We start from the raw sequence: 27,547 nt of genomic DNA, 5'->3' as shown, positions 1-27,547 counted from the left end.
ATATGTTGAATTTGCATGGCAGCTTTCTGATTATTTTCATGTCTCCGATAAGCATCAAGTCTGTCATAGGTACAGTATAAAAATCCCTGAGATTACCTAACACTGACACTGTGGCAGGAAGAGAGGAGAAGAGCTGTACTAGGGAAAATGAGGAGTACTTGTAGTCCTCTCTTAGGGCAGTGAGAGGGCCTGGGAAGAAAAGATCGAGGTGTTCCGTGTTGGGGTTAATGTGGGCTTGAAATGAAACTTCAGAGCAAAATGAAGCAGAGCAAAGAGCAGCGCCCACAAACTAACCTTAAATATCACAGCGGCGGAACATTTACCTGAAAGAAAAGTCACACTTGGCATTAAAAGTTCAATTATCACGTTCAATGCAGAGCCTTCTTCTAGTCTGGAGCTGCCGGGTGTCACATGGTGCGTGATGACTTGCCCTTGATTTGGGTTCATTTGAAAAGCGTAGAACTCTAACAAATAAACAGCCTTTTGGGACCTGTACCTGGACGACGACTGCCCCCTCCCTCGGGCAGCTACTACTGATGCTGTCCAGGCATCGCCCAAGGGGAAAGGTTGCAGCGGGGTCGGAAGGCGCGGGAGGAGTCTGGCGGTGATTGATGGGGAAGGGATGAATGAATAAAAGTACTTGTCTCTGATGGCAGCAGAGACCCCAGAGGCTACACTGTCTGGCATTCTCTCAGCGTTTCGTCAGAGCCAGACCCGCCTGCAGCTCAAGGGAGGCGTGCTCCTCTCCCAGAGCAGGCTGGAACCCAGCTGGGTTCCGCGTCCCGGGAAGGTGGTCTCCGTTCTTCGCTCTGCATCTGGTTTGTCAGATCCGAGAGGTAAACATTCGGGCTTGGTGTTGAATTAAAAATCATTGATTGAACCTTATCCTGGGGCTTCGGTTTGGCTTACTAGTTTGGGGTTTTAAAAAAATAAAAATAAAGCCTATAGAGAGGGCAAATTAAAATAAGGATGGGTAAAGGAAGGAGCATGAGTGTTTGAAGCCACTTGGAGGGAACAGCGGTTTCCAAGTTCCTGCTGACTTGAGAAGTCTCTGCGAGTTTCCGAATCTCCGGCGCACTCCTGGGCGCGCTGGAGGAGGTGTAGCTCAGCCAGCAGGGAGTAGCGGCTTTCATCCGCCGGGAAGAGTCTTTCGAGTTCAATCGCTGGGTACAGAGGTTCCCCTGCGGGGCAAAATGCAGAGGTTGATACAAGCCCTTGGCCTCTAGGTGCCTTAATTCCGCGGTTCCCACCCACGCTTAACTAAGACGTGTATATATTCCTCCCGGCACATGAAAGACTTCGGAGCTTTGCCTTGGCTCCCCATCCCCCCCCCCCCCGGCACACCCCTTCCAGAACGCCCCGCCCCGCTGCATATTATTTACCCCCTCCTGGCCACGCGGGGGAAGAAAAACAGCGGAGAGGGCATTGGGAAGGAGTTTCGACCAGCGCTGGCGAGTCACGAGGGCCAAGTTCCCCACTGGCGCGGCGCGCAAACTTGAATTACTTTTGCGCGTGAATACTGGCGGAGAGGCTGCGGGCGGTACTAGGGTTTGCAGAGACGTGGCTCCGGCAACTGACCCAAGTGTCCTGTCTTCCTTTCCCTGCTTGTCTCCAGGCTCTGAAACTGCGGAGCTGCCACCGGACACCCACTGGAGCAGGCAGCAGCATGCAGCCGCCGCCAAGTCTGTGCGGACGCGCCCTGGTTGCGCTGGTTCTTGCCTGCGGCCTGTCGCGGATCTGGGGAGAGGATAGAGGCTTCCCGCCTGCCAGGGCCACTCCGCTTTTGCAAACCGCAGAGATAATGACGCCACCCACTAAGACCTTATGGCCCAGGGGTTCCAACGCCAGTCTGGCGAGGTCGGTGGCACCTGCTGAGGTGCCTAAAGGAGAGAGGACGGGGGGATCTCCGCCACGCACCATCTCCCCTCCCCCGTGCCAAGGACCCATCGAGATCAAGGAGACTTTCAAATACATCAACACGGTTGTGTCCTGCCTTGTGTTCGTGCTAGGGATCATCGGGAACTCCACACTTCTGAGAATTATCTACAAGAACAAGTGCATGCGAAACGGTCCCAATATCTTGATCGCCAGCTTGGCTCTGGGAGACCTGCTGCACATCGTCATTGACATCCCTATCAATGTCTACAAGGTAAAGGGCGCCTGCTGAAATCATGGTGGGCTTGAGGAAGGGGGCCTGGCTGGAGAAGGGTGATGAGAAAGCTTGTAGAAGGAGCTTCCCTTTAGCTCTCTCTTAAGGCTCAGCCCCTCCTAAAAGTCAGTGATCTTTGGAACCAAATTCCATTTGGTTATGTCCACTCATAAAAGTCGGTAACCATTGGGATAAAATTCCATTCAGGTCTCCAGTAGCCCTCTGCGAAGCTTAGGACAAGTGTAGTCCCCAGTCTAGCAACGTTAGTATCACTTTGGGAACTTGGGACACATGAAGATTTTTCTGGCCTCACCCCAGACCTACTGAATCAGAAACTCTGGAGTGGAGCACAGTAATTTGTATTTTAACAAGCCCTTTATGTAATTATGATGAACTGTAAAGTTTGAGAACCACTAGTTCTGAAGGATCTAGTCCTTAAGTGCACCTAATAGGGTACATCCTCTAGTCAAAAGTGTGTGGTCCCAATGTCAGGAGATCGAGACCATCCTGGCTAACCCGGTGAAACCCCGTCTCTACTAAAAAATACAAAAAAAAAAAACTAGCCGGGCGAGGTGGCGGGCGCCTGTAATCCCAGCTACTCGGAGGCTGAGGCAGGAGAATGGCGTAAACCCGGGAGACGGAGCTTGCAGTGAGCTGAGATCCGGCCACAGCACTCCAGCCTGGGCGATAGAGCGAGACTCTGTCTCAAAAAAAAGTGTGTGGTCCATGGACAGTGAGCGTTAACATTACCTGAGAGTTTGTTAGGAATCCAAGGCTAGCCCAGACTTACTAAGTTAGAATCTGCATCTTAAGATCTTCAGGTGATTCATATGCCCACTAACTTTGGGAAGCACTGTCTTGGAAGCCTTTGAAAGTAGCAGATACAAAGTAGGTTTTTAGGAAATAAATGGCCTGGAAGAAAGAGATCCAGACTGGTGAGTAGGAAAAACACCGTTCACCTGCTGTGAGGGACTGTAGCTACTCTGCATTAGATATCTACAGTGGACCAAGGACTGGGTGAGATGTGTTACTTCTGTTATTCCTTCCAGCAGCCCACAAGTAGATATTACATTTAGTTTACAGCTGACTGGTAGGATGCTCAAAGTAAATGAGTGAGAGGTGGAACTAGGGATCAGACTCAAATCTGTCAGGTTCCAAAGTGCAAGCCATATGATGGCACCCCATCAATTATTTCATGGACAAGACCAAGGAGCACTCAAAATCTGTAAGGGTTTCAGTAGTTAACACTATTGTGTGATTACCATGGGCGTCAGCAGAAACACACAAAGAGCCAGGCTGCTCCAGGTTGCTTTGGAACTCCAGACACACCCCGGCACCTCTGGGCCTCAGTTTCCTCAATTCCACAATAAGGCTGCTAGTGCTCACCTACTGAAGTTTTATGGTGTTAAAAAGAAAAAAAAAGCAGCCTAAGTAAAACAGTTGGAAAATTTCAAAGACATATGAAAATATTTAAAACTTTCCCAGCAGCAGCAGCAGCAGCAGCAATAGAAAGTTGCACATAAAAACACAATCACAATGTAAGGAAATGGAATTGTACTTTGCAGATTTGCCTATAGCTAGCCCTGACTTCAGTACTTCAGTACAAGGGTAAAAAAATGGAATGTAAAGTTGGGAAATGTTGTAGGGGATGCTTTGACCTATTGGCAGGAGTAGTTACCATAAGGCATGCCTGTAAATTTCCCTTCATGAATCTCTAAAAATCCTAACCCAATAGCTATATTTTAAGGGGAATTCCAAACATTTCTGAGGCTTAGCAGTGAGAGTGGATTAGGATATAGTTTTCTCTAAAGGGAATCACTCCCGGAAATGGGGGAATCAATTGAAGAAATCCTAAAATCCTGTGTGGCAATTGATTCTGATAAACTGTGAGGATGTACTTGGTTTGAGCTGAAATGGAATCTCTACATGCAGTCACAACTCCATGAGGGTCAGAAGCGACTCTTTTACTTCTTAAGATGTCCCACAAACTAAATCTTCCCATTCTAATTTGGCAAAGGAATTTCAATTCAATTCATCAAAACTGAATTGAGAATTTTTTCAGTACAAGGTGTTGTGATAAATTTAAAATAAATCTAACAAGATCTCTTCCCAAAGGGAGATTACAGTCTAGTTTTGCTAGGTTGGCACAGGATTTTATGAAAGTTCTGTTTGTGGGGTCAGGAAACCCCACATGTCTAGCCCAGTTAGAAACCTTTCTAAATCAGACAGTAGCTGAAGTGCTGTATAGAGGGTGGCATTGAGAACATTTTTTTAGTTTTGATGTATTGCCTCTAGGACAGATAGAAATCAGCTCTTCCAGAACCATCTTCTTTCCTCTGTCTGGTTAAATGAGTATTTGTGATAAACCAGAGAATTTCTGACTCCCCAAGAGGTCACACAGTTTCCTTTTCATTTCAAACTCCCTTATGATTTCCCTAGGAAGTTACATCCTTTTCCCTGAAGCCATCCAGTCTTAACATGACTGTGTTTTTACTTCTGAAATAAGCTAATGAGTCATTACAAATCTGTCCATCCAGTAACTTGTATTGGTCATAAACACATTCATCACATTGCGTCCCATCACTAAGGTCGTCGTTATTGAATCCTACCTCGTGGCCTTAGGTTTAGCTTGAGACACAATATCATAATAATGGCTACCAGTTATGATGCACTAGGCACTTGGTTTATTTCATTAAATCACTACAACAACCCCGTAGAGGAGGTATCGTTATCATTCCTGCTTTAGATCTAGGGAAAGTACTTGTCAGAGAGGTGAAGAAGTAACTTGCCTAATGTCATACGACTACAAAGTGATGAAACTGGGCCTTCAACCCAGACCATCCAACCCAAGACCCTGCGGTCCACCCCATCCCACTGCACGAAGCATGCTCAGGCACTGCATTGTCGTCTCCAACCTTGAGTATTGGTTTAGGATCTGATTTGAGAGCATTTGGTGCAAATGTGGCAAATAATATGCTATCCCACAGCAGAATACTTAGTAAACATTTTCAGAAATTAATTTGAGTCAGGATTTCTGTCTCTTGAAACCCCCTTCACCTGGTCTGTAGTGCGTAATATCAGTGGAAGTTATTCTAATGGCTTAATTTACCAAAATATATAATCCAGAACTAGTTAAAAGCCATTTATTTTCCTAAATAATTGTGGCAACATAGTTTTTTTAAAATGCATTTAGAATTTCAGAGTAGTCAGGTATGATCATTCAGAAAAAAGTAATTTAAATGAGTTATGAAGGCTATATTTAATATATCCTAATATGAGAGGCTTGAATCGAAACCAGTGATTTCTAATTTTTCTTGGTGGGGTTTTATCATTCTCTTTGAGAATTCAATATACACAATTTCAGCGGGTTTATGAAACTCTCCAACCCTCCTGTTGGCATACTAAGGGCTCAGAGGCCAAGAAATGTCAATGTGAATCTATTCCATTAATCTGGAGTTTAATAAATACAGAGTTCAGTAAAGTTGGCAAATCACAAAATGTCATAACTTATTGGAAGCTACAGTCTTCAGGCTGTGAAACTGGTGGGACTTTATCTGGAGTTGCTGCAGTGAAAGCTGAAAAGCATTGGGAAGCATGTCTGATCTGCCTGGACTGCCTCAAGGAGCTGGGTCCCTGGAAACTTTTAAGTAGAATCATACCACTCTCACAGGTCTCCTGTGTTATGGGGAAAATCCTGTGTTGAAGGCTAGGCAAGTGTCTGAGGACACTTAGCAAGTTGAGGCTGCTGAAGCACTTCAAACTCATGTAAAAATGCAGAAAATAATAAGCCTTGCTTACCTTTCTCATAGGCACACACTGGGGCTATGCCTACGTTACACAACACCAACCAGATGAACAATGAAAACTTCAAGCATCCAAAGGAGATATTTATTTAAATATATATGTATGTATACATGTACATACATTAAAATGTTAAGTTTTATAAGAATATATAGATATATAAGTAAAAAGATGACTATCACTTGGCACAGGGCATGGCACATAGCAAGCAAATGATAAATGTTTTTAAAATGTGTGTATGTGTGTGTATGTGCGTTTTGAGTATCCTTTGTTTTCCAGCTTTTGTTGTGACAAACACAACTACAAACAACATGTTTGTACATGTGACTTTGCACACATGTGTGACTACATCTAAAGGGTAAATTTTTATAACTAAAATTAGTAAGTGGAAATGTGTGTATTAAGTCAAAATTTTGAAAGATATTGCCATATTGTGCTAGAAAGTTATTCTTGTACTCTTGGTTTCAATCCCTATTTTATATAATATCTCAATATGGATATAAATGCATATTAATGTTTATCTGTAATATGTATATGGGCCACCATGCTTAATATTTACATCGTCTACATATTCACCAGAACCAAAAGCCAGTGCTTGATGTTAGGATGAATTTCTCCTTATTCACAAGCTACTTATGGTGCCCTTCCTATACATCCTAAAATAAATGGGGTAATCTAGAATTGTTCATATGAGAGCCTGGCGCTCCACTACTAAGTTGCAGAAGCATAGATATCAAAGCTGGGTAAAAAGCGAGACAGCCGGGTGTACTTGTGGATGCTATCAATGTGTTTATGTTGTTGTTTGGTTGGTTAGTTGATTTGGGAATGATATTTAACAAAACTTGGTTGTAGGTTAGGGAGAAGTTAAAAATTCTTGAGCAAATAATGAGTTCTTAACTTACTTCTGAATTTTATTAACTCCCTTTGTGTTATATTTACATGGATAACTGAGTTAATGAAGTTAGCTCTCAAATATAGCTTCCTTTATGTGTAAAGAAATTACATTTAAAAACAAACCTGCGTGCAAACTGGTAAGACGAATACCAACATCCACATTAACGAGTTCGGTAAGGATCCAAAGGTGATCAGGTGCCCAGTGGTGATGGAGAGCTAAAAATTAGGCTGGTGACCCACTGGAGTGCTTCTAGATGGTTTTACAGTTAAGAACTGTAGGCTACTATTAGAGGCAAAGAGGCTGCATTCATAGTTCTGGAAGGCAAAACTGCTGATCTTTAACGTTTAACTAGTTAAGGGTGGGTACATATAACATTAAAATGCTGGTATGTCAAAATGCGGAATTGCTTCACTGAACCCACAAATGAGTTTCGAGTGAAGTGACCTTGGCAGGTAATAGACATTTTCTGCTTGTGACACACTCAGGATTATCTTTCTGAACAAATTTACCTTTTGCACTATCCTATCTTAGACTACTTCTGGTACTTAACAAGTTTATGTATAATTAACTAGTTTTGTAGTTAAAAGTAAAAGTTGATGGAACACCACCAACTTTTGAAGTTATAATTTTCCCATCAGTAAACTGAAGTATATGCATATATTCCAATCAGTAAACTGAAGCATATGCATATATAGCAACACAAGAAGTAAGGGTGTCATTGGGAGAGGAGTCTAATTTCTCCCAATTTAATAACAATGTTCTCATTTCCAGTCAAGTCACTGAAATATTTTAGTAATATTTACAGATATTTTACCGCATAAGCATTCTGAACCAAACGTGGAAACTGTATACCTTTGAGATTTATTTATGCAAAGCAAAATAATTTTTAAGGAGCAACAACTAAGCACATTTAAAGTATTAACTTTTAAAACTTGTTAATGAGGAGTCAGGCTTTTAGCTTGAATGACCTGGAATCAGTTAACAAATACAACAAATACCCTGACACCCATCTAGCATAGTGGCTGCAACTGTCAATACTACACAAATGCTTGCAGACAAATGATGCTACACATAAAACATAAGAGCAGTGGGCTTTTTCCACTCATATTTTTAACAATGTCCAAATGAGAAAAAAAAAAAAAGAAAGCTTGATTCCTTCTGTATTGAAGTATTGGTCATAGTCAGATAACAGGTTGATAGCAGAATTCAAATAAACTGAAACTCAAGACTTCATATTCCCAGTTCACTGTTTCACATGTTGATCAGAGATTTCTGTGACAAAATGGTCAGTAAGCACTTGGCCTTGGGCAGTGAAAGTTTCCCTAGGTTCAACTCTATGATATTTCTTGTGTTTGCCTTTGATCTGCCACTTGGTCACTCCATAAATCCAAGCCCCTATGAATGTCAAGGTAAGGTTTTCTTTCAGTATGGTAAGGCTTATCTATCAAAAGATTTACATTTCTCTTTTGCTCATTTAAAATGAGTCTTTCAACATTGAAATATTTCCATAGTTGTACAAAAGGATAACATAGCCAAGACCCTGCTGTCTCCAGGCCAGGGAGCCATGTTCTTCAATTCACAAAGAAAACCATATAAGGATATCTCTGTGTAGCTAATATGCTATAGTTGATTATTTTTAGAGAAACATGCCAAATGCTAATAAATGATTAAGTTCTTTAAAGGGTGTTGACAGATAAAGCCTGAGCTGAAATAAGATTCAAGATGTAATTTATGATGTGAAACATTCTCTTTCAGAACTTTGCACAGTTAAAAAGAGGTTGGTTATGTTTGGGAGATAGCTGGTTGTGGTGTATGGGTACACAACTTCTCTAATTTTAGACTTTTTATTATTTCCAATGCTTTTATTTTAAAGTTATTTATCATTCCCTGTAAAGCCTCTGGTGAAAATGTAAAGGAACAAGAAAACGGCCAAAATATGGTGGTGGATGGGAGAGAGGGAAAGAGAGAGGAGAAAGGGTGAAGGGAGAAGATAGAAGAGGATCATTCTTGAATCAGAAATTTATTAACAAAATTGATTGAAGCATTTCTCAAGCAAGTCTCCCCTTTTGAGGCTCAAAACTGCACTCATGCCTGCTGACCTGTGTCTTTTCTCTACTTCTCTCTTCTTCAGTTTCATTGTAGTTTCTGGAAAGGAGGAAAACTATCCTCAGAATGTTTACACTGTACGCTGTCTTCTTCCCACTTGCTCAGTGTTTTCAGACTATTTTAATGGGCTTTCAGATTCCATAGTAATCAGACATTTTCTGATCATAGCTTATTAGTCTCCCCTAAGATATTCCACAGATAGAATTAGGCTTAGGTATGGCATGAAGTTACTTAATAGGGTTTGTTGAATTCACGTAGTTTGCAAGTCTCATTCTGAGCCAGGAGGCGCTCAGGTTCTCATTCTTCAGTTTCTTCAGATGTCATCAGTGATAAGTCAACTAATAATAGACCAGGTTTGTGAGTGGGGTTTGTTATTTCTCTTAGTTGGATCTTTTCAAAATATGTAATATGTCGGTGAAAGTTTTAAAGCTCAAACTTTGGATATATTTTTAAATTTAGATAATAAAAGAGTACAATCAATTTCTTTCCTGGCCTGTTACAGACTTAGAAATAAATTTCTGGTAGGAAAATATATTTGAGGTAAATTTCAATTTCTCTTAAGAAATATTTTTAAAAATTGTTTTCTATCTGTTTTCTCTTAGAGATTTTGTTTCAAGAACTTTAATTCATTTTTATAAGCCATTGTTCTATTTCAACAAGTTATAGGAATCTTTCCAGAGCTTTGAAAAGGCCTCTGTTTTGTGGATGTGTGTGAAATAGATTCCCATGGACAGAACTGTTGCCTTGCACAACTCTAGGGGGCACTGTTCATATTGTAATCTATTGAGATGGCACCCCTGGGGGATAAGCTAACATTATTTCTGACCCACATATTTCTAACTCACATAGCCTAATCTTTAAGTGATTAAGTACATTTTGATGGATGCAGGGTAGAACTTGTAATTTGTATTTGTCCTTCAGGGCACAGGTGCACTGTATGTCAAGAAAAAGAAAATTCCATCCACTTGATCAGCATATTGACTCCAAATTCAAAGTTTACTTTGAACTATTTCTCTATGTACCAATACAGAAAGAGTTCTGTCATGCAAGTCCTTGAATGAAGGTGCCCTATCTCATTAAAACTCTAGTTCAAACACAGAAAAAACTCTTAACTACTACAGGAAACAGAGATAAAAACAGAATACACCCTTTCCTAGAGTTGGCAAATGCAGCCATTCCATTATTTTCCTTTTTTGACTCTTATTATGAAAACATTTATATAATGCCAGTCGTTTAAAAGAAACGTTCACAATTTATCACAGGATGGAATAGACTGCAGTCTGGCAAAGTAACCTTGGTTGTCCTCTTAATTACACCACTCACTCATCCTCTAAAACAATCATCTCTAATAATGTCCGTATGTTTACTGCATCTACTTCCACGAAACTTACAATCCCCTCCACAACTAAAGCTCTTCATAGAATCCCATTACATAGTGAGAAACAGTAGGTTCTGTTTTATATCAGGCATTGCCTTGACAAGTTTTGAATAGGAGAGAGAGGGTGGGAGAGGAATGTTTGTTGTTACCTTTTCCGGCCTGCATGGAAGAGCGGAACTCCAACGACAGTACAGCCCACCCTCAAGCCTCAATTCTAGAGTTTCTGACTCTATGTGCCAAGAAGACCTGATCATCAGGACTAGAAAATATAAATAGTAAATATACAGTCATGTCAATTGTCTAAAGAATATATGTAGAATACGAGAACTGAAAGACGCATGGCAAATGTTTTGTCATAGATGATTTCTGCCTTATGATCAAATTCATTCATTCACTCATCCGTTCATCGTTACTTAACAAGCATTGAATGAGTGACCACTATGTGCCAAGCACTGTGCTAGGCATTATAAATGTTTTAGGATATTCTGAAACAAATAAACAGTTAAAGCTCAGTGTATACTTGTAATTTAATAAAATAGAAAAAGAAAATGCTATGTATGTTTAATGAGGCGAGTGAACATTTGCTTGTGCAAGATGGTTAACTTTAGCATTTCCTGACTTTATGGGGCTTGACTCCTCCTGGCATTAATAGGGGTGTGTGTTAACAGGATTTTTTTTCTTCATTTATTATCTCAAGTATGTGATTTTTAATTAAAAAGAGAAATGAAAAATGTAAATCCCCCAGTTGGAGAGATTTTTTAGGATCCACTTCACAAAATCCTCAAATAAATAAAGAATATTTATTTCCTATTCATGCTATTTATCCTTTTAGACATTTTTTAAACTATAATATAAAAATGACTTTATAATGTAGTAGAAAAATTTATTTGGATTCTCTTGCCTTGTTTCTTTCTCAAGCAGTTGTTCCTATGTAAAGTTATAAAATTATGATCTTTCTTGAGTAGAAATCTTTTAGCCAGTATGGTCACCTCTTTTTTCAATCTAATGTTTATTTATTTCTGTTTATCATCCAAAATAAATGTTCTAGAGAAGCAATATAAGCCTTAGGGTAAAATGGGTCAGCACAAACATAGGCTATCATTTTGTCAAATGGACTCCACATTGCCAGCAGGACTGAACACTAACAACAGCTATTCAGTTAGATGAGACATCACGACATGAAAAGCAGTGCCAGTTATGTGAGTATTTGCCAACTGGCTCGTATTTGATAGATGTTAGGCAACATACATTCAACTTAATTTTAAACAGGATTTAAAATTTTAATTTATGTGAAAGGGACATAGTGTCAATATTGAACTCCAAACACCCTTTTTGCGATCAGAGAGACGCCTTTTGATTACATGTTTGAATTGTCTTCACTGTTCAGACCTTGCCCTTAAGTTATCTAATTTAATGGGGTAAAGTCCAAAGAAAAAACTAAAAATAGGGAATAAGGAATGTGTTATTGCTGGGTTTAAAGTTAGAGTTGCTTCCTCTTGCAATAAAGTGAATCCATTTCCTTTTCAGTGGGGAAAGCTGTATCGTTAGACTTCAGATTATAGATGTTAGATGTTGTTATTTTTCCCAAAGAATGATGAAGAAATGAATGTCTAAGAATCATACCTATATCTAAGAACAATCTCTCACCAAATTGTAAAGATGTCATCTTGGTTGAGAGTGAATTTTTTTTTTTTTTTTTGGCAAAGCTTCATAGTTTTTCCCCACCTGGGACGGTTTTTGCATTAAACAAGTGGATACCTTTATATTTTAGATAAGTTTCAAGCAATAGCTTGCCTAAAGACTTTCTTGCTAGAGGCCATTAATATGACAGAGATGAACATCAATACTGGGCATGGTTTCTGTCACAGAGTATCAGGCTTTGCTGGGTCTCCACAAAGCCTTCTGATCAGTGAGGCAGAAGGTAAGCTTTTTAGATGAAGAGCATTTAGAGTCTTGCCAAAGCCATTCTTCTCACTACAAAATAATGGAAGCAACAGTGATGCTCTTCCCACATCTTCTGTGGCCTTCCAGAACCAATAGCATCCAGTTCTGAATTGAAAGCACGAAATGCAAGCTGATAAAGGTTAATGCTCTCTCTCTCTTTTTTTTTTTTTTTTTTTTTTTTGCAGTCTCTTTCCCTTCAAAAGTGTAGACTAGAAAACTGTAATCTCTCCGTGGTGATTACGTTTCTGACTATCTGTCTGTTGAGCTTGAAGAGCATTGTTACAATTTTCAGTTTGTGTTTCCCTGTTTTCTGTGATAGCTTGGGTCAGAGGTTGGGCTGCAGGCCTCCAGTGGTATGAAGAGCAATAATCCAATTTCTAGGCTGAGCCAAAAACAATGGAAACCTCAAAACATGGCCTGGATTCAGTGCAGAGCTCATTTTCATCGGCCAGACTTCTTTTCCTTCAGTGGTCTGGATGCTCATTCATCTTGATTCTTCTGATAGCGGTACCTACAGGATAACAATATTACCATATTTGGAACTAATTTAAGACAGAATAGAATATTTTAAAATATCCAAATGTTTGGACATTATTTGAATAAAATAACTAGGGGCATTAGTCAGGGTTCTCCAGAGAAACAGAACCAGTGGGATAGATAGATGGAGGGATAGGTAGATAGGTAGGTAAGTAGTCAGACAGACGGATAAATAGATAATGAGGAATCAGTTTATGAGATTATAGAGGCTGAGAAGTCCCATAATCGGCCATCTGCAAGCTGCAAATGTAGGAAAGCCAGCGGTGTAATTCAATCCAAGTCCAAAGGCCTGAGAAACCAGTCTGTGGGCCAGAGGAGATGAAATAAGACATTCCAGATAGGCAGGAAGAAAAAGGGGCAAATTCCTTCTGCCTCTGCCTTTTGTTCTATTCAGACCCTCAGCAGATTGGATAATGCCCACACACCTAGGGTAAGGCAGTCTGCTGTACTGAGTCCACAAATTCATATACTAATTTCTTCCAGACACATCCTCACAGACACACCCAGAAATAATGTTTAATTGAGCAACCTGTGGCTGGTCAAGTTAACACATAAAGTTAACCATCGCACTAGGTGAGCAGAAGATTTTGCTCTGCACCTAGATATTTTACCATGATTTGACACATAGCTATAGGTTTAAAAAATAATATTTGATTTAATTCTAAACTTTTTTTGTACAATCACCTCCTTCAAAACACTGTCGGGCACGTATTATAGTGGTTGTAAGCATAGGCTCTAGACCATCTGAGTTCAAATGTGGATCTATTACTTACTTAAGTGAGCAACCAATTGCAAGCATATTGGTTTCCTAATGAAGAGTAACAAATTACCCTACAATTTAGTGGCTTAAAACAGTAAATATTTTTTAAATCACATTGCGTCTTTGGTTTGGCAATTAAGGAGTGGCTTAGCTGGGTGGCCCTGGCTCAGGGTCTCTCAAGAAGGTACACTCAAAATCCTGGCTGGAACTGCAGTCGTCCAAGTTTGACTAAAGCTGGAGGATCCTCTTATTCACAGACCTGGCAAATTAGTGCTTGATGTTTTCAAGAGGCCTCGGTTCTTTGCCATTTGGCTTCCCCACAGAGGTGCTTGAGTGTCCTCATGACATGGCAGCTGGCCTCTCCCAGAATAAGTGACCCAAGAGAGAGAAAGCCAGTTCTTTAGGAACTAGTCTCAGACATCACACATCATCACTTTTGTCACATTGTATGCATTAAAAGCAAATCACTAAGTCCAATCCACATTCAAAGGCAGGGAAATCAGGCTTCATGTTTTGAAGGCAGAAGTAATCAATAGTAGAATATTGTCTGAATAAGTTATACCTGGCTGGTTCTAGCACAATCCTTGTAACCAGTTGGATAATTTTTATTCTTATTTCTAAGGGTAATTGGCAGTTCTTTTAAAGCTACATGAGTTCAAAGCTGGTTCAGACCTGTGGTGCACCAAGTCTCCCCCATTTCAGTAAATGACTTCACCATGCACGGGATAAACCTCTGTGAGTGTCCTGACTCCTCACATCAATTGTCCAACCCATCAGCAAGTCCTGCTAGCTAGCCCTACCCTTAAAATGAATACAGGCTATAACCCACTCTCCTCAGCCTCGGGGCACACAGGGTCCAGCTCACCACTAGTTCTCATCAGTGCTTCCTTTCTTGGCCCTACATTCTATTCTACACTGGGCAGCACAGTGATCTCTTGAAAAATATGTTAGATCATACCATTTCCCTTCTCCAAACCTTGCAATGAATTCCCTCAGAAAAGCACTTAAATTGTTCCCTCTACAACTTCATTTTCCATGCATTTGGTCTGGGTCACTCTTCTCCAGCTTTAGTAGCTAGTAGCCTCATTGCTGTACCTCCAGTTCACCAGGCTTATTTTGACCTCAGGGCATTTGCACATGCTCTTCGCATGGCTTACTGTCTTATTTCAGTCAAGTCCCTCTCCAAATGTTGTCTCTTCAAGGTGACCTTACTGAGAAGCTTATCAAGAAAACACCTTAGCCGGGCACGGTGGCTCAAGCCTGTAATCCCAGCACTTTGGGAGGCCAAGACGGGCAGATCATGAGGTCAGGAGATCGAGACCATCCTGGCTAACACGGTGAAACCCCGTCTCTACTAAAAAAAATACAAAAAACTAGCCGGGCAAGGTGGCGGGCGCCTGTAGTCCCAGCTACTCAGGAGGCTGAGGCAGGAGAATGGCGTAAACCCAGGAGGTGGAGCTTGCAGTGAGCTGAGATCCGGCCACTGCACTCGAGCCTGGGTGACAGAGCGAGACTCCGTCTCAAAAAAAAAAAAAAAAGAAAACACCTCCAATCCCACCCTCAGTCAATATGATCACAGCCTCTGTTTAACACCATTTTAAGTATGTGTGTGTTTTTTGTCTGCCTCCCTCACTAGACTGTAAACTCCATGTGAGCAGAAGTGCTCAGAATAGTGTCTGACATATAGTGAATGCTCAATAAATATTTATTGAATGAATAACTGAACAAGCATAATTAATAAGTCAGTTGATTAACCCAGAAGTCACAAGATGGAGACTATGATGGCTCACCGATGTATTTTGATAATATAATGTTATCTGAGAGGTTTTTTTAAAAAAATATGAATTGAACTTTAATAAATTATGAGATTCATATAAAAATTCCAATCTGGGTTCTTTTGAAAAATCAAGAGATTTTTGTATTTGGGGTCCCTTAGAAAAAAGTGTGTGATATCTATTGGCTGCTGCTCCTTTCAGACAAAGTTTACCCCAGACCCCACCCCACTCCCTATCATCTTCCTGACACCAATGACTTTCTGAGACCTGGCACCCTCCACTTCTCTGTGTTACCTGCCTGGCTCTGTAGGTCTTCAGGATCCTACATTAAGCATATATGATAAGTCTGCCAACTTCTGTCCCACATGTCTGTGTAAGTTTTGATATCTAATTTAGAAATGAAATTGGTCCTATGTTGAATCTCCAAGTCAAATTTATTATGAGACACACATTTTAGCCTTTGACGTCATTCTAGTTATAGAACAATCAACTCAGCTTGACAAACTCAGTAGAGTCTTCACTACTAGTGAAAGGATGGAAAGACTCCATTGTGTCTCAAAATAATTTTCACTTTTGGAAGGTTGTTTTTCAAAATATTTTTAAGACCCATGGATTTGAAATACTATTCTTTATTTTCAAAACCACATGAACATTTGATCCAGATGTTTACCTAAAGTGATTCATTTACCAGTGTGGGACACACCACATCGCCCTAAGAAAGAAAATAACCACATTTAATAATAGATGGTTGTGTAGTCTACAATCAGATAAAGAGGAATATATATGTGTATATATATACACACTGTATATATATTACATACTGTGTGTGTGTGTGTATATATATATATAAAGTAGCAATAACTATGTCTTCTTGCTCCTTATATAGCCAGTCGTTGTTATATTTTAGAGTCTATGAATCAAGCACTGTTAATATTAAACATCTGCTATGCATTAGGCACTGGTCTAGGCAGTTGTGGAGCTCATAGTCTGTCTTACACTCCAGGGATCCAGACAGAAAAAAAAACTAAGCAAACAAATAAGTTAATGTGATATGCCACAGGAATTGATAGACTATGGATAAAAAGGAAAAGAGAGTAGGGAGATAGGGATGCCTGACCAGTTATGGTATCTAATAGTGTGATCAAAGTAAGTCATGTTGAAAAGATGAAATTTGAGCAAGACCTGAAGGAGATAAGGGGCTTAACCAGGTGAATCTGTGGGGAAAGAGCCTTCTAAGATAAGGAAGGACCTAGAGTGAAAGCCCTAAGTAGAAATATGCCTGGGCTGTTCAAGCAACTGCATAGCTACTCCAACTGAATGACTGTTCAGTTAGGTAAACTGACTGCAGTGAAGAACAAGTGCATGAATGCACATGTTATTCTGCATAGAGTACTACTTCAATAGGGAAGTCTGATCTCCTCAGCTAAGGACTATTTATAAATCAATTTTAATTAACCCATATTTTGCTTTGGCCATGACCTGGGCATTTCAGACTCTATGACAGTATACAGGTTCAATTTTCAGGAGGAACCTAAGCGATTGGCCTAAGTTTGCTCTGATGAAGTGAGCTGAACTCTAAGCTACTATATACGCATGATGACTTCTTATAAGCTGGCTGCATTTTCATCAATCCCAACACACTTTCCTGTACCACACATATGTCGAACAATGATGCTTTTCAAAGAAGTAGTCCATGAGAAAAAGAATGACAACCAGAATTTATCCTACTCTGCATGTTAATTATGCTCCACTAAGTGATACAATTCAGAGGGCATCTTATGAAACCCCCTAACAGAGCTTCATGTCTCCTCAATGCAGCTGCTGGCAGAGGACTGGCCATTTGGAGCTGAGATGTGTAAGCTGGTACCTTTCATACAGAAAGCCTCCGTGGGAATCACTGTGCTGAGTCTATGTGCTCTGAGTATTGACAGGTAGAAGCTTCTATTTAAGCCAAGAATATTCTGAATGCTATACTATTGTTTTGCATGTTACTTAGAAAATAAGCTGTGCAATTCAATAAAACTAAGGTATGCCAGCTTAAAATACAATTCTATTTTTATCTCCAGATATCGAGCTGTTGCTTCTTGGAGTAGAATTAAAGGAATTGGGGTTCCAAAATGGACAGCAGTAGAAATTGTTTTGATTTGGGTGGTCTCTGTGGTTCTGGCTGTCCCTGAAGCCATAGGTTTTGATATGATTACGATGGACTACAAAGGAAGTTATCTGCGAATCTGCTTGCTTCATCCTGTTCAGAAGACAGCTTTCATGCAGGTAAATTTTACTTTTTTAAATTTTCCTTTCTGCTCTTGCCTTATAACTATTTAGCTATTTTTCTCGTGTTTCCCACTCCTTGGGAAACTGTTGATTTATGACTGTCCTTGGCATAAATTAAGAGTGTAGATCCAAGCACTGTGGGGTTAATGGTGACCAATGACTCAAGAGGCAAGAAGGTAGATCACTACTTCTCTAAGAATCCCCTTGCTCTCAGTGGCATGGATAAACTAAGTTCACATGAAAGAATTGATGTCAATTTATAGCTTTTCTACCCAAAGCCATGTTAGAAGTAAAATGCTTGGTGCCACAAAGTGAAAATAGCACTCAGGCAAAAGGTTTCTCAGCAAGGCAATTTACTTCTATAGAAGGGTGCGTCTCACAATGGAGCAATGGTGAAAGCATATCAGACAGGGGAGTGGGATGGGGTGTTATCCCTGATGCAGCTAGTTCCTACTGCTGCATCTTTCCCCTTTATGTAAGGTTGGACCGCACAGTCTAAGTTAATTCCAGTTGGCTATTTTAAAGAGAGCAGGGATACGAGCTGGAGTGGTGGGATGAGTAGTTTCAGCGGAAGGATGGTTACAGAGCAGGTGACTAAGGATGACTAAGGAAAGAGCAGGTGATAGAGGCTAGGAGGGGGTTGTTTACTGAAACTAGGGGCAAGGAGATGTAAAGAACGAGGGAGTTAAACTTTAAAATGCAGAACAAAGAACAGGGAAGCTGAACACACTGATGTATTGGTTCTCTGAAGAGGAATTTACTGTATCCTACAGTCCCATTAGGACTGACAGCTACTACGTAATCTGCACAAGATAGCATAGTAGTTGTCAGAGGAGTGTATGGTCCAGCAAATATTCAGATAGAAGTCACCCTGATATGGATGGAGTCTGAATGGAAAGACTCCCCTCTCTTTGTCTTTGATGCCAAAGAGAAAGCTGTCATTGCAAGAAACTCTTCATCCTGGTCATTTATTAAAGAACATTTGATTTGGGAATAGAAAAAGAATTATGATGCTGGTTTCCAGAAGATAGATCCTGAGTGTAAAAGGCTCTTCCAAACAGAATGAGTTAAGAGGCATTAATGCAAAGGGGGCTGGCCTAACTACTCCCAATAATTGTTTTCTATTGTATACACAAGGAGACTAAATAAAACTTTATGAACTGTATATATACAGGAAAAAAAAGTGCCGACTGGGTTACATAAATTCCTCTCCAACACAGATATATCTAAAGCAATATGAAAACGATAACAGAGAAGAAAAAGAATAAGAGATATGACATAAGTCAAAAGCAGCTTTTTTTTTTTTTTTTTTTTTTTTTTTTTTTTTTTTACCGGGGGGGGGGCCCCCGGGGGGGGGGGGGGGGGGGCGGTGGGGGGGCGTCGGGGTCGGGGGCCGCGAGCCCCGCCCAGCGGTGGAGGGAAGGGACCCNTTTTTTTTTTTTGAGACGGAGTCTCGCTCTGTCGCCCAGGCTGGAGTGTAGTGGCCGGAACTCAGCTCACTGCAAGCTCCGCCTCCCGGGTTTACGCTATTCTCCTGCCTCAGCCTCCCGAGTAGCTGGGACTACAGGCGCCAGCCACCTCGCCCGGCTAGTTTTTTGTATTTTTTAGTAGAGACGGGGTTTCACCGTGTTAGCCAGGATGGTCTCGATTTCCTGACCTCGTGATCCGCCCGTCTCGGCCTCCCAAAGTGCTGGGATTACAGGCTTGAGCCACCGCGCCCGGCCCAAAAGCAGCTTTTATCTTTTTGCGAGGTTAGATTTATATGTTACTGAGCTAAATGGTTAACCTAGACCTTTTCATATCTGTTTTCCCCATTAAACAAACTTGCTAAAAAGTGAGAACTTCATCTAAACACCAAGTTATCTTTACATACTTAGGTGTTACATTTCACACAAAGAATACTCTGAGGATAACTTTCTTATGTGAAGACAAAACACTGAATTACCAAATATTTCAAATTTTGCCTAACTACTTAAGTTTTTGTGCATGCTTATAACACATTGTCTTAGAGAACTGACATGTTTTTGGGAAAATTTGGGTTTTATTTAACATGACTATTTATTTGTTCAGTAAGTGTGGCCTGAAAGATTCTGCACTGTATATATAAACTGGATCTAATTTAGAAGATACTCATTCCCTGATGAATTTTTTTTAAATTTAACATTTGTTATATAATATTTTCTTACAGAGGAGTATTAATCATAAAAATTCTCTCATCCCCCTAGTTTTACAAGACAGCAAAAGATTGGTGGCTATTCAGTTTCTATTTCTGCTTGCCATTGGCCATCACTGCATTTTTTTATACCCTGATGACCTGTGAAATGTTGAGAAAGAAAAGTGGCATGCAGATTGCTTTAAATGATCACCTAAAGCAGGTAAGAAAATACAAATATTTGATAACTCATGATTGAAATTATAATTATGAATATGAAAATGATGATGATGATGATAAACTAACATTATTATATACCAGAGCATATTTCCTTTTTCTTGCTTCTGGTAGTTTTAAATAGACAAAGAATATTTTTATATTATTTATTTAGAGATATTCTATATAATCTAAAATGATCTAGGGAGAATCTGAACTTTTTAAAGATGAATCTCTAGTCACTTTGGTTCCACTTCACATTAACTATTCCATATAAAGCTCAGTGTCCTGAGTTTTTGCATATGCCGCTGACTTTTTGTAGACAATATTAAATGTTTCAGAAGAGAGAATGCTATAAATATAATGAGCCATCTTTTAAGGGTCAAACTATGGATTTATTTCAGAGACGGGAAGTGGCCAAAACCGTCTTTTGCCTGGTCCTTGTCTTTGCCCTCTGCTGGCTTCCCCTTCACCTCAGCAGGATTCTGAAGCTCACTCTTTATAATCAGAATGATCCCAATAGATGTGAACTTTTGAGGTAAGAAAGGCAAACTAGAAATGGTTTTGTAAACAAATGCCACTCAAAAGTGTTTCCATCAATCTGTTTTATAGGCAGAAAGAGAAACTACCATTTTTATAACCCTTAGGAGGCCAGGGAGGTTGCCAATTTTTATCTGAGGTCCTGTTGAGAGGGACAGGGAAGGGGAGGTATGAAGAACACTGGGGACAGAGAATCAGAGTTGTCAAGATGATGAGTGAGTGCCAAGGTAGAAAATGTCAGGTCCAATTCTCCAACACGATTTCTAAATTATTTCTTTTCAGCCAGCTTCAGTACTTCCAAATGAGATTTTATTTTAAAAGAGAAGAATTGGGCCTGGGAAGAGGAAATGGAGGAAAGTCAGTAGAGATGCTAGAGTTAGAGGGAGACAGAGACAGAGACAGGCAGAGAATCATTATTATCAAAGACGAGTGATAAATTTAGAACGATGGTATATTGGTATTTTTTTCATTACAAAAGCACAGAAGTCTACAATGAATACATGTTCAGAACAGCATATTTTTCAGACACATTTTGGGTTATTTTGTTGCAGCTTTCTGTTGGTATTGGACTATATTGGCATCAACATGGCCTCATTGAATTCCTGCATTAACCCAATTGCTCTGTATTTGGTGAGCAAAAGATTCAAAAACTGCTTTAAGGTAAGAGACTATCCCAAAATAAAAAGCTCTTTGTAATATGGCTCAAATATAAGCTTTCAAAACTATTAATATATCTATCCAGACAGATTTAGTAAATTATTTTATAGTTTCCCTTTTATTACATCATGGATGATTTTTTTAAATACGACTTTTGCTTATAAATCACTAAAATTAATTTTTGCCTATAAATCCTCGTCAACCTCTCCCTACTGCCTCAGCCAATCAGTTACACTCATGGAATTGTTGACCAAAAAGTAATAAAAATTACTTGCATTGATGTCTGATAGGCATCACATAATAAAATAAGGGCTAAACATGAATTAAAGACACTGTTCCCTGTTTTTGGTAGAGTCTGAACTTCGCAGCTGCAATTATTATTGTAACTAAATTAATTCCTTTTTTACATGGACTATGAGAATAATAAGGTAAACAAAAAAATAGTTTAGGTTTTACCTCTTTCTACCTTTTTTGTATAACAGTGATGTGCTGTTCAATGTGCAATACATATAATTCCTTCTTCAGCTACTTGCATTTTATCATCCTTCTATTCATTCACTCCTTCAACAATCTAACATGAAATAAAATATCCCCTCCCCTAATACGAAAATCATCCATTTGTCCATGGTATTTCAAGCTGAGAACGTAGCTCCCGTGTAAACACTAAGTCAGCCTATATCATTCTTCGCCCACTCATAACTCAAATTTTAGAGCTGGAAGAGAACTGCCGTCAGTATCAACACCTTCATTTTATAGAATATAAAATCGTGGACTTCCCATTTTCTTTTACATATAGAATGAACAGAAGACAAACAGAATGAACAAAATTTTATATTTAAAAAATTTCAAGAAAAAAATTGGATGAAGAAAACTGAGATGCTTTTGTACTATATAACCTTATTGTTTAACAATATTGAAAAGAGACATGAGAATACATGGCTGAAAAAATAGGAAAGCAGTATTAAATTAATTGACATGAAAAGCTATTTATGTCACTGTCAAGTGAGAAAAAGCAGGTTAAATCTCCTCAGCAAAGTGGCTTAGAATAACTTGGGATGAGATGTGTGTGAAAGTATCTACAAGGTTATGGAGTATACATATAGTACAGTCTCACTAAAATATACTCACATTCTCAAGCACATGCACATATACATGTGTATAATTTATTTATTTCATGTATGTGCACATATTTCTGTTTTCATGGGGAAAAGTCTTGAATTATATGTTTATCAAATATTAAGAATATTTATCAAGTAACCAAGAGTAAATATCAATTAAAAGTGGCTTTCTCTTGATGAGAAATCTTAACTATGTAGTTTTTTTCTTCTCTGCATGTTTTAGTCTAAAATTATCATATGCTAATTCTATGAGTATATTCTTTTAAGAGGGAAAATAAAAGAGCACCGAAAGACAGGGCCCAAGAACTCCTAATTATGCAAAGAAAGTCAGAACCCTGGAGAGGAGGAAGAGTTGAGAAAGGTGACTGATGTTAACATATAATGAGTTACTTTGTTTTGTACAGTCATGCTTATGCTGCTGGTGCCAGTCATTTGAAGAAAAACAGTCCTTGGAGGAAAAGCAGTCGTGCTTAAAGTTCAAAGCTAATGATCACGGATATGACAACTTCCGTTCCAGTAATAAATACAGCTCATCTTGAAAGAAGAACTATTCACTGTATTTCATTTTCTTTATATTGGACCGAAGTCATTAAAACAAAATGAAACATTTGTCAAAACAAAACAAAAAACTATGTATTTGCACAGCACACTATTAAAATATTAAGTGTAATTATTTTAACACTCATAGCTACATATGACATTTTATGAGCTGTTTACAGCATGGAAAGAAAATCAGTGGGAATTAAGAAAGCCTCATTGTGAAAGCACTTACTTTTTTATGGTTAGCACTTCAACATAGCTCTTAATAACTTCCAGGATATTCACACAACCCTTAGGCTTAAAAATGAGCTCACTCGGAATTTCTATTTAAGAGATTTATTTTTAAATCAATGTGAATCTGATACAAAGGAAGAGTAAGTCACTGTAAAACAGAACTTTTAAATGAAGCTTAAATTACTCAATTTGAAATTTTAAAATCCTTTAAAAGAACTTTTTAATTAATATTTTCACACTGCTGATCAGACTGTAATTAGATGCAAATGAGAGAGTAGTTTAGTTGCTGTATTTTTTGGACACTAGAAACATTTAAATGATCAGGAGGGAGTAACTGAAAGAACAAGGCTGTTTTTGAAAATCATTACACTCCTTTCACTAGAAGCCCAAACCTCAGCATTCTGCAATATGTAACCAACATGTTACAAACAAGCAGCATGTAACAAACTGGCACATGTGTCAGCCAAATCTAAAATATAATACTTTTAAAAAGAAAATTATTACACCCTTTACATTCAGATAAGATCAAACCTCACAAAGAGAAATAGAATGTTTGAAAGGCTGCCCCAAAAGACTTCTTTGAATCTGCCATTCACACAGCCTGTGAAGAAAATACTATCTACAAATTTTTCAGGATTATTAAAATCTTCTTCTTTCACTATTGTAGCTTAAACTCTGTTTGGTTTTGTCATCCGTAAATACTTAGCTACATACACTGCATGTAGACGATTAAACGAGGGCGGGCCCTGTGTTCATAGTTTTACAATGGAGAGATGCCAGTGACCTCATAATAGAGACTGTGAACTGCCTGGTGCGGTGTCCACATGACAAGGGGGCAGGTAGCACCCTCTCTCACCCATGCTGTAGTTAAAATGGTTTCTAGCATATGTATAATGCTGTAGTTAAAACACTGTTTTGCAAAATCATACAGATTAGTACATTTAATGGCTACCTGTAAAGCTTATTACTAGTTTTTGTATTATTTTTGTAAATAGCCAATAGAAAAGTGTGCTTGACGTGGTGCTCTTCTTTCACTTAGAGGCAAAACTGCTTTTTGAGACTGTAAGAACCTCTTAGCTTTGTGCGTTCCTGCCTAATTTTTAAATCTTCTAAGCAAAGTGCCTTAGAATAGCTTGGGATGAGATGTGTGTGAAAGTATGTACAAGAGAAAACGGAAGAGAGAGGAAATGAGGTGGGGTGAGAGGAAACTCATGGGGACAGATTCCCATTCTTAGCCTAACGTTCGTCATTGCCTCGTCACATCAATGCAAAAGGTCCTGATTTTGTTCCAGCAAAACACAGTGCAATGTTCTCAGAGTGACTTTAGAAATAAATTGGGCCCAAGAGCTTTAACTCGGTCTTAAAATATGCCCAAATTTTTACTTTTTTTTTCTTTTAGTAAACTGGGCCACATGTTGGAAATAAGCTAGTAATGTTGTTTTCTGTCAATATCGAATGTGATGGTGCAGTAAACCAAAACCCAACAATGTGGCCAGAAAGAAAGAGCAATAATGATTAATTCACATGCCATGTGGATTCTATTTATAAATCACCCACAAACTTGTTTTTTAATTTCATCCCAATCATTTTTTCAGAGGCCTGTTATCATAGAAGACATTTTAGACTTGCAATTTTAAATTAACTTTGAATCACTAATATTTTCACAGTTTATTAATATATTTTTATTTCTATTTAAATTTTAGATTATTTTTATTACCATGTACTGAATTTTTATATCCTGATACCCTTTCCTTCTCCATGTCAGTATCATGTTCTGTAATTATCTTACCAAATTTTGAAACTGCACACAAAAAGCATACTTGCATTATTTATAATAAAATTGCATTCAGTGACTTTTTAAAAAAATGTTTGATTCAAAATTTTAACATACTGATAAGTAAGAAACAATAATAATTTCTTTACATACTCAAAACCAAGATAGAAAAAGGTGCTATTATTTAACTTCAAAACATGTTTCCTAGTATTAAGAACTTTAATATAGCAACAGACAAAATTATTGTTAACATGAATGTTACAGCTCAGAAGATTTATAAAAGATTTTAACCTATTTTCTCCCTTATTATCCACTGCTAATGTGGATATATGTTCAAACACCTTTTAGTATTGATAGTTTACATATGGCCAAAGGAATACAGTTTATAGCGAAACATGGGTATACTGTAGCTAATTTTATAAAACTGTAATATAACAATGTAAAAAATTATATACCTGGGGGGATTTTTTGGTTGCTTAAAGTGGCTATAGTCACTGATTTTTTTATTATGTAAGCAAAACCAATAAACTTTAGGTTGTGTTTTTTTAACAACTAGCTTATTTTTCATTGTACAGGCACTAATTCATTAAATACTAATTGACTGTTTAAAGGAAATATAAATGTGACAAGTGGACACTATTTATGTTAAATATACAATCATCAAGGAAGTATGAAGTTATTCAATTAAAATGCCACATTTCTGGTCTCTGGACTGGACTGTGTGTTTCATTGTTGTGAAGAAACAGATATACAGACATTCAACTTCCCAAGGTTGATTTTCTGGGTAATAGTTTCCACTGGCCTGTTGGGTCTTCCTTTCTTTGGTTCCCTGCCTTTGGAGCACTTCATTGTTTCATCATTATTGTACCTCAGCAAAGGCAAAAGGTTAAAATGAGGTTTAGGGTTTGCTCATTGCATTTCACAAGCTTCTTTGGAGTGTTTTCTATGTGAAAGATGGGATGAAGTTCATAAAATGCAAGGTCCCTACTTAATAAGAAACAGTGATGATAAATTTAATACGAGGCAAAATGAAATGAGCACTAAATAACTACATACTGATCGCTGCAGAAGTTCACCTGTCTGTGTCTCTCAGCATGTAATCTCTTTCTCCACCCAACAAAAATAATCCAGAATTAGCAATTGCTTTTTTTCCCAGATAGTTAGGTCAAACCCAGCCTAGTATTCCAGAGTTTGCTATCATTTACCCCTGACCTTTCCTGGATTTCAGCTGCCTAATTTTAGCTGGCACTTCAAAATACGAATGTTCTAAATCCCAGGGGCCATGTGAGAAGTACAGAAAAGGATAACATAGGAAATACTCTCCTGAAGCAGTTGCCAAAAAGAGCCCTTGTTTTCTTGAACAGTTAGTTGTTAAGCAATAATAATAATGCCACCACAATTTATTGTAGTAAAAGTAGGCAGAATAAATATAATTTACATACGTCAAAGAAAACCAAGAGATATGCAGCTGTAAGATGTAGAAGTCCAGAAATCCAAAAATTGTAGAGGCCAAGCTTATAGAAAGCAGTGACTCTGGTGTGACTGACTGACTGGCAAACATTATTAGTCAGTCCTTGAAATGACGCACATTTAAAAATCAAAAGATTGAATAAGTATAATTAAATTTGGAAGTCCTGTTGAACACTTCCAGGATTCAAGACTCACTGGAGCAGAGGGAATAACCCTATCATGTTAGAAAGGAAGTATGTATGATCAGAAAAACACCCAAAGTCCAATAAATGTGATATCCTTGATTATGTCTGCAATTTAGTTGACCTCAAGCAAGTCAGTTAATATCTCAGAGCCTGTTTAATTATCTATTAAATATAAATATTAATATATCTACTAATTCTTACATCCAATCAATACATGTTAGTATATGTACTATATAATTTTAGTTTACCCGCCAATGTGGGCAAACTCTCACAACCCCTCTCCAGCATGCTACGGGTCAACCCTTCACCTGAACTGGCCACGTTCCTTTACTACTTTCACATTTCTTGGAATGATAGTAATTTTTCCAGTAATGTCATTAAACCCTTGTTCGCTTAGCAAACTTCCTTTAAGGCTCAACTCAAGTACCATCTTCTTGGATGAGTTCTCCTAAACTCTGGGATTCTTACTATGGACATGTCTCTATTTGGGTATCTAAAACATATTAACTCCCTTTGTTTGTTTCTGTGTCTATATTAGATCGTGAGTTCCCAGATGGCAAGAGCTATGCCTTTTACATTTTTGTATACTTACACATTGGTGGGTAAACTATAGTTATATAGGTGTTTGCTCTTTACCATGGGCTAGTGTTTCTCAAGTGTCTGAAGACCATATGTCACAGAGTCATTTTGAATGGTTTATTAAAAATGCGAATTCCTGGCTCCCAACTCTGAACTATATAATCGGAACTCCCAGGATGGATGGGGCCCAGAAATATTTACTTTAACGAATACTTCAAGTAGCCCTTATGCACCTAAAATTGGAGAAGCGCTGCCATATAGATGTTTGCAAAACATTGAGTATTTTCAACAAGCAGTCACAGGATTAAGTTCTGCTTGCCTAAGACTGCTTTGAAAACAGCATGTAACATGGGCTGAAGGACTACAAGACAGAAAGCAGACAGACTGGATAAACAGCTACCACAATTAACAGGTGAAAAGATGCAGCTCTGAGAGAGGAAAGTGTGCAGGCCGGGCTGTAGAA

General features: G+C 38.7%; 1 protein-coding gene across 3 annotated transcripts; it reads left to right on the top strand.

Moving 5' to 3' along the window:
- Nucleotides 1-473: 473 nt before the first annotated feature.
- On the top strand, nt 474-25,556 carry EDNRB (endothelin receptor type B). 3 transcript variants are annotated; one of them, XM_025364213.1, is made up of 8 exons: nt 474-836; nt 1,616-2,149; nt 17,164-17,276; nt 17,412-17,616; nt 19,845-19,994; nt 20,392-20,525; nt 21,079-21,187; nt 22,707-25,556. In XM_025364213.1, the coding sequence occupies exons 2-8, from the start codon at nt 1,667-1,669 to the stop codon at nt 22,839-22,841; spliced, it is 1,329 nt and encodes a 442-aa protein (XP_025219998.1). In that variant the 5' UTR covers nt 474-836; nt 1,616-1,666; the 3' UTR covers nt 22,842-25,556. The 3 variants fall into 3 exon arrangements, with proteins under 3 accessions (XP_025219998.1, XP_025219997.1, XP_025219999.1); XM_025364212.1 differs by lacking the exon at nt 474-836 and having other exon boundaries at nt 849-2,149; XM_025364214.1 differs by lacking the exon at nt 474-836 and having other exon boundaries at nt 849-2,149; nt 24,476-24,478.
- Nucleotides 25,557-27,547: the final 1,991 nt, after the last annotated feature.

The sequence above is a fragment of the Theropithecus gelada genome, chromosome 17 (genome assembly GCF_003255815.1).
Source record: "Theropithecus gelada isolate Dixy chromosome 17, Tgel_1.0, whole genome shotgun sequence".
NCBI classification, from domain to species: domain Eukaryota; kingdom Metazoa; phylum Chordata; class Mammalia; order Primates; family Cercopithecidae; genus Theropithecus; species Theropithecus gelada.
The sequence above is the reverse complement of the archived record's forward strand: the minus strand, read 5'-3'. Positions and strand labels throughout refer to the sequence as shown.

Bases quoted from the DNA above. Each gene is read 5' to 3' on its own strand.
- EDNRB (XM_025364213.1), top strand. From the start codon at position 1,667: ATGCAGCCGCCGCCAAGTCTGTGCGGACGCGCCCTGGTTGCGCTGGTT. The intron at 17,617-19,844 runs GTAAATTTTACT...TCATCCCCCTAG, and splicing joins AGAAGACAGCTTTCATGCAG to TTTTACAAGACAGCAAAAGA. The intron at 19,995-20,391 runs GTAAGAAAATAC...GATTTATTTCAG, and splicing joins TAAATGATCACCTAAAGCAG to AGACGGGAAGTGGCCAAAAC.